The sequence below is a fragment of the Acanthisitta chloris genome, unplaced genomic scaffold (genome assembly GCF_000695815.1).
Source record: "Acanthisitta chloris isolate BGI_N310 unplaced genomic scaffold, ASM69581v1 scaffold6762, whole genome shotgun sequence".
Taxonomy (NCBI): Eukaryota; Metazoa; Chordata; class Aves; order Passeriformes; family Acanthisittidae; genus Acanthisitta; species Acanthisitta chloris.
Window position 1 is genome coordinate 20197 of NW_008661030.1, and position 7492 is coordinate 27688.

General features: G+C 46.7%; 1 protein-coding gene across 1 annotated transcript in view; it reads left to right on the forward strand.

The window, feature by feature from the left end:
* Nucleotides 1-1986: 1986 nt before the first annotated feature.
* LOC103797833 (exocyst complex component 6B) overlaps nucleotides 1987-7492 on the forward strand; it is a gene marked incomplete at its 5' end in the record, with an annotated part of 135509 nt that continues 130003 nt past the window's right edge. The window contains 5 exons of the mRNA XM_009070067.1: nucleotides 1987-2070; nucleotides 2202-2248; nucleotides 3529-3649; nucleotides 6288-6359; nucleotides 6799-6896. Of these exons, the coding sequence (XP_009068315.1) occupies nucleotides 1987-2070; nucleotides 2202-2248; nucleotides 3529-3649; nucleotides 6288-6359; nucleotides 6799-6896 (422 nt within the window). The remainder of the gene's footprint in view (nucleotides 2071-2201; nucleotides 2249-3528; nucleotides 3650-6287; nucleotides 6360-6798; nucleotides 6897-7492) is intronic.

Consider the following 7492-nt stretch of genomic DNA (forward strand, 5'->3'; position numbering starts at 1 on the left):
ATGGCATTGAAGGAGCCTCCTGGGTTTGGTGCCTGGGTGGGATGCTCAGATGAAGCCTTCACCTTCCCTCTGAAGACAGGCTGAGGAGGTTGGGGTTGTTCAGCCTGGAGAAGAGAAGGTTGTGTGAGACCTCAGAGTAACCTGCAGGATCAGAAGGGGCTCCAGGGAAGCTGGAGAGGGACACTTAATTAGGAACTGCAGTGACGGGACAAGGAGTGATGGGGATAAATTGAAAGAGGGAAATTAATATGAGATATTAGGAAGGCGTTTTTTGCTGTGAGGGTGGTGAGACACCGGCACAGGTTGCCCAAAGAGATTGTGACTGCCCCAAGAAGGTTGTAGATGCCCCAGGTAGCTGGTGGATACTCCAAGGAGATTGTGAATGCCCCAGAGAGGCTGTGGCTGTCCCAACCCTGACAGTGTTCAAAGCCAGGTTGGATAAAGCCTTGATCACCCTGGTGTGGTGGGAGGTGTCCCTGTCCAGGGCAGGGGGTTGGGACTAGGTATTCTCTAAGGTTCATTCCAACCCCTTAACGTGCTATGACTTGGTGAAACAAACCACCTCAGGTCTCTGTGCAGTGCCCACCAGAGGTGAGTGATATCATGGAGGGGAGTGTAGGTATTCAGTTTTGGGCCTAACCAGCTCTCCTCTGGCTGCTCAGACCCACAGCTGAGTTGGGAGAAAATGAGCTCCCAACTGTATATCCCAGTATCATAGACTGGCTGGACTCATTGATCTTAGGATGGGCTTGATGATCTCAGAGGTCTTTTCCAGCTTCAGTGATTCTGTTATTCTGTGAAACCTTTGTAACCCACACTGAAACTTCTAGAATCACAGAATGGTTTGGGTTTAAAGGACTTAAAAAGGATATTTAGTCCAGCCCCCTGCCATGTGCAGGGGCACTTTCCACTAGACCAGGTTGCTCCAAGTCCCATCCAACCTGGCCTTGAATTCCCTGATGTCTGTGGCTTGGTATCACTCTCCAGGAATCACTGGCATTGTTCGGTCCCCTTTTGCTAGCACTAGAAATTGTTTGTTTCACTGCCTTCAGTTAAGTAAATCTGATGTTTGTCCAAGTTATGGCCCAGAGAGAAGCTGGTTGTAACTCTCTATATCCCACACCTGCAGAGCCACACTGGGAATTGGGTAAAGTTCATCATAGACTCTTCTTTATGAACAGTTGGGCGTTAACTCAGTGTTTTGAGTAAAACTCTCTGCTTTCTGATATTTGAAAGGCATTTTACAGCAAAGTGTTGCTGTAAGACACAGATGTGCTAGGGAATATGAGGTTTGGTGTTATATGCAGCACAGCATATGCGATAGATAGATAGATAGATAGATAGATGATAGATAAATGTGCAACATCTATTGTACCACCCATAGTGTGGCAGCAGGACCAGGACAGTCCTTGAACCCTGTGCTGACACTACTGAGGCCCTTCCAGTCCTGGGGGCAGTTTTGGGCCCCTCAGGACAAGAAAGACATTGAGAGGCTGGAGTGTGTCCAGAGAAGGGAACAGAGCTGGGGAAGGGGCTGGAGCACAAGATGTGACTGAGGGAGCTGCGGGAGCTCAGTCTGGAGAAAAGGAGGCTCAGGGGGAACCTTCCTACTCTCTACAACTCCCTGACAGGAGGTTGGAGCCAGGTGGAGTTTGGGCTCTGCTCTCAGAGAACAGGTGACAGGATTAGAGGAAACAGCCTCAAGTTGCACCAAGGGAGGTTTAGGTTGGATATTAAGGAAAAACTATTCACAGGAACAGGCTGCTCAGGACAGTGGTGGAGTCACCATCCCTGGAGGGATTTAAAAGCTGTGTGTTTCTGGCACTTGGGGACATGGTTAGTGGTGGCCTGGGCAGTGCTGGGGCAGTGGTTGGATTCGATGATCTCAGAGGGCTTTTCCAACCTGAACAATTCTGTGACTCTATATTGCAAGTTAACTCTTAATGCAAGCCATAATTCCTTGAATGAACCTTTTCCCTTTTCCAGGGTGCCCGAGAAACCTTTGAGAACTACTACAGGAAGCAGAGAAGAAAACAAGCTCGACTGGTCCTGCAGCCTCCTTCCAACATGGTACAGCCATCCCCTCCCTGCCCACAGTGGAGCAGAGGATTGTCTCTGGGGGTCCTGCTCCTGCTGGGCTATCTCTAAAATTTCCAGTGGCCACCTTTGTGTTTATGTTTCCTGCCTTTTCTGTGTTGCAGCACGAGACATTGGATGGCTACAGGAAGTATTTCAATCAAATTGTAGGGTAGGTATTCCCGTTATATCCATTCTTGCTAAATATATGTCTGCTTGGTTGCTGAGGAGCTCAAAAAGAAAGAGAGAGGAGGGAATGTTGAGCTTTTTGTGGGTCCTTTAAACCAAAACAGGATAAAAAAGTTGGTTTAAGCTTTTTAAGTGCTTCAGAGTGTATTTTAGCACTGATGAACTTCGCTGTGTCACTGGTGGGAGTGTGGAGAGACCTTCCAGCTCTTGTGCCAGCATGGGAATGTCTGGGAATTGGAGGATAAATAATCTTGGTGGACTATGTGCATCTACTTGCTCCACTATTGAGATGAATAGGTCTTCTGCCTTAATTATTCTTGAATATTTAATGATTATTCTTTGATTCTTGTCTTGGTAAAGGAGGTGATTCTCAAGCCTCGATTCCTATGAGCTTCATCTTATTACACTCCAGTTTGGCAAGAGCCTTCCAAAACCAGCCCAGCTCTTACAGGAGGCAACCAAAGACCACTGATCCAGTCAAAATTGGGTGTGATGTTGAAATTTGTCGAGCTAATGCTAATAATTTCAATATCTAGTTACAACCATCACAAAGTGCAACGTGTGCTGCTCACCGCACGCAGCTCCATGCTCCTGGGCTGCATTTCCTTGGCAAAACACACCTGAGATTTTGTGTGTTGTTGTTTAAAATCTCCAGTTTCACACTCACTCCATGAAAAACAGTTTCTTTTTGACCAGCAGATTTGGTAACTGGAGATTGGAGCGAACTGATTGTCTTTAAATGGTTGTGAGCCTGTGGTGTGTCTAGGTGTGAGAGAGGATTTTTCCTGCAGTTAAAGCATTTTTCCCTGCAGTTAGGCCATTTTTCCCTGCAGTTAAAGCATTTTTCCCTGTAGACAAAGCATTTTTCCCTGCAGTTAAAGCATTTTCCCTGCAGTTAACCAATTGTAAAGCGATTGCTGCTGGCTGGAGCTGAGTCTAATCAGTGGTTCTTGTTGAAATAACGAGGTGGAGAACTTGGAGAGGGGAATTTCTGCCTTTGTGTATAAACAGAGTGGCATTAGGAGTGTTTTAACTCACTTCTGTAATGCAGTGGAACTCATAAAACACTGTGGTGTTAAAAATGGGCAAATCAAGTGTTTAGTGCAGCCTATATCTGACACAGGCACCTCAGATATGAGCTCACTCTGGAGATATTGGCTGTGCAAATGCCACATATCCCTCTCCTGTGGGGTCTGGGGATCTGTTTTGATCTCTCAAAATCTGTGACTTGTGCTGACAGTGCCATTTTTTCCTCAACTGTAGGTTTTTTGTGGTTGAGGATCACATCCTGCACACGACGCAGGGACTGGTCAACCGAGCTTATATTGATGAGCTGTGGGAGATGGCCTTGTCCAAAACCATTGCAGCACTAAGGACACATTCAGTAAGTAAAAGCCTCAGCTTGCTCAGCTGTTGCTTGGCTGTAAGTTGACATGCTGGGAATATTGGCTTTTACACTAGTATTCTTTGTTTTCCCGCTTTTTCTAATAGCTGTTTCAAGGAACAACATGAAGACACACAGCTAATCATTCCAAGCTTTCTCCAGCTTTTTTTGCTTCTCCATGCACTGCGTTTCCCTACCAAACTCAGGATTTTGAAGGAGCAAACAGAGGGTTTATATCTTTCCTGTTATTTCACAGATAATTTTTGAGAAGCACCAACAGAGGGAGTTGATTTGTCCCCAAAAACTAGGGGTAAAAGGCGTCTCTTTAGCGCACCAAAGCATGACCCTGTTTGGTACAGAGTCAGAATCCTAGAATGGAGCACTGGAAATTGCTGAAAACCCTGTTGGATAATGGGATGAAAAAACTACATTTCACCATAAAAGGAAAATTATTAATGACTGATGTGCCTCAGAGTGTTGTTCAAGGAGTGTTTGAACAACACTCGGACACATAGTGGGATTGTTGGGGTGTCCTGTGCCAGGCCAAGAGTTGGACTGGATGATCCTTGTGGGTCCCTTCCAACTCAGTATATTCTATGATTCTTTGAGTCTTTGATTAATTACTTTACACAAGTTTGTTTTCAAATTGGGTAATTTTCTCCAGGAAAAACAAAGTATTGAATCACTGATAGCCCACAGGTCCTTGGGGAGAGCAGTGCTGGGTGAGAGCTCATGTCTGTTGCAGGGGGTGTGGGTGCAGACCTGCATCTGACAGGGTGTTACAGGCATGTGGTGGTTCCCAAGTGCTAATGATGTCATTGCTCTTTGCTGAGAAAAACCTGAAATTTTTGTGTGGAGTCACAATATGCTGCTGGTTCCCAACTACACTGAGTTCTGCATATAGATGCCTGTGACTTCAGCTTAGCAGCTACATGTGCAGATGGGGATAATCCATGGAGTGATAGGACAAGGGGGAATGAAGTCACATGGTCAGAGGGCAGGGTTAGATTGGATATTAGGAAGAAATTCTTCCCTGTGAGGATGGTGAAGCAGTGGCACAGGTTGCCCCGAGTAACTGTGGCTGCTCCATCCTTGGGTGTGTCCTAGGCCAGGTTGGATGGGACTTGGAGCAATCTGATCTAGTGGAAGGTGTCCCTGCCCATGGCAGGGCCTTGGAATGAGATGGTTTTGAAGGTCCTTTCCAACCCAGACCATTCTATGACTCTTATCTAGACCTGGAGCTCACTAGAATGAGGGACCACAGAAGCTTCCTGGTGTTCTCTGTCTCCATTCAACACAGCAGTTGTGCTGACTGGAAAGTTGCCTCCTTCCAATTAAGCTGCTGTGTTACAAAAGGGAGTAAACACAGAGATGAACATCCCACTGGGTTGTAAACCTGTGTTTATTTTCTTTTTAAGTGGGATTTTCTCCTAGGTGGAACCATGAAGCACAAACACGGTGCTTTGCAGTTTTACCAGCTTTGTTGCCATGACAAGTTGTTTCAAGTGATGCCAAACTTCATGCATGAAGTGGCTGCCAGGAGAGGGTTTTTTTGCAGTAATCATGAAGCATTACATGATTTCTCAACACTACTGTTGTGGTCATTACCATTTACTCTGAACACTGCTCAGGCTGCAGGTCCCATATAGACCAGTGCTGTCCATCCCATATGGAGATATGATGGAGGGTCTCAATTCTTCCCATTCAGCCAAACCTACCCTTAGATTTTCTTCCTTGCTGCAGACAGGGACATCTTTTATCACTTCTGAGAGCTTTAAGGCATTATCTTTCTTTCTGACTTTCTCTTTTTGGACAGTGAGATGGAAAACATCTTTTCCAGCCTTTCCATTGATTAATGGAGTCGTTCCTCCTTGAGTTTCCAGTGAGCTTTAAATCCGTTCTCTTTAAATCTGCTTCTCTTTCCAGCTTGTGATCACTGATTCTATATTTGGTCAGACTCTGTCTGAAACTTTACATCTTTAAGCACAGGGAGCTTGGCTGTGTCCAGAGAGCTCACGGAGCCTGTGGGTAATGTGAGGTGGCTCTGAGGGACACATTAGCACCATCACCACACCAACTCTTGTCTTTAGTGCTTTGAGCAGTGTCTTGACCCACAATAAATCCTTGTGTTGTCCCTCTGACCATTAGTGTTGTTGAAATAGAGGCATGCAGCATGTTTTGCCTGAGGCAGGAGCCCTGAGCGAAGCAGGGCCTGGGGATGCCTCCCCACGATGCTTCATTACCATCAGACACAACACACTCAATATTACATGAGAGGCACTGCTGTCGTCCTGCTCTGACAGTGTGTTGATTTGCTTCATCTCCACTCACTTCCCCAGCAGCTCCTGGGGAATCTTAGAGACACTTCAGGTATCTCTAGAGCAACCCAAAGCCTTATTCATCATGGAGAGCTTGGAGAGCAGTGTGTTAGGAGGAGAGATACCCTTATCAGTGTGTCTTCCCTTGCCCTGTTCACCACTGGGGCAAGGGCTGGAGGATAAAAGCTGCTGATCACAAGGCTCTACAATGTGCCTGTGCATTTATTATCACTCAAGTGATAACACAGGAGGGCTGAGGGCAATACTTTTTGTGTGTCATGCAGTTAAAACCACGTTTTCATTTCTCCCCTTCTTTACAGTCCTACTGCTCCGACCCGAGCCTGGTGTTAGACTTGAAGAACCTCATCGTGCTCTTTGCAGACACACTCCAGGTACACAGCTGTTGGGATCACTCTGTGTTCTCACTGTTCATGCTGCTCACAGATGGTGTCCATCAGTGGGTTAAATGGCTGATCAGGGCTCCGGCTGTAGTGGCCCAGATTCCTTTTTGGCATTGCAGTGCACGGATCATGGCACCTGATGGACAGCCTGGTTTGCTCTGTGCTCCAGTGTGGGCTGGGACCAAGCCCCAGGCACCTTACCAAGCTCTTGTGCCTCCACCCACACCTAGCTGAGCCTTTAATAGCCCTTGGTCCTATCCCTCTTGGTAAATCCCCACCTAAATTCCTCCACCAGCACTGTTCACCACTGAGGTGGTGGTGGAGGAGAATTTGCCCATGTGCTTCCCCTTAAATACAGTAAATCATCTTGAACTGCCTGTTGGTGACTTTTCCTCACCTGAAGTTGCTTTCTTCCCTCATCCCACTGCAGGGATATGGCTTCCCAGTGAACCAGCTCTTTGACATGCTGTTGGAGGTCCAAGACCAGTATAGTGAAACTCTGCTGAAGAAATGGTCAGGAGTTTTCAGGTAAGAAGCTCTTGAAGCAAACTCAGGAGGTGCACCTGCAGAGTAGTTTTGGCCCCTAAATAAAATCTTTTGAGAGATTAATCACAGAATCACAGACTGGTTTGGGTTGGGAGGGACATTCAAGAACATCTAGTTCCAAACCCCTGCCATGGGCAGGGACACCTTCCACTAGACCAGGTCACTCCAAGCCTCATCCAGCCTGCCTTGGATACTCCCAGGGATGAGGCAGGTACCATAACAGCAAGCTCATGTTTAAATTTTGGGCACCAGTAAGCTTCAGCCTGGGTTTTCCCTGGACCAGGGGGAGCCAATTTAAATACAGCTGTGAGCATCCTGTCTGCAGTGAGATCTGTACAACGAAGTGGTGTAGACCAGAGGATTTAGATCCCAAAAGGATGACATTATGGTTTCAGTAAGGAGCTCACACTGACAGTTAGTACATGAAAGGATGTAAAAATCTGGTGTTGCAGTAGAATTAATATGGTGAATAAACGTGGATCTGTTTTAGCAAGTCCAGAGGAGCCATGGAGATACTCTGAGGGCTGGAGACCCTATGCTCTGGAGCCAGGCTGGGAAGGCTGGGAGTGTTCCGCCTG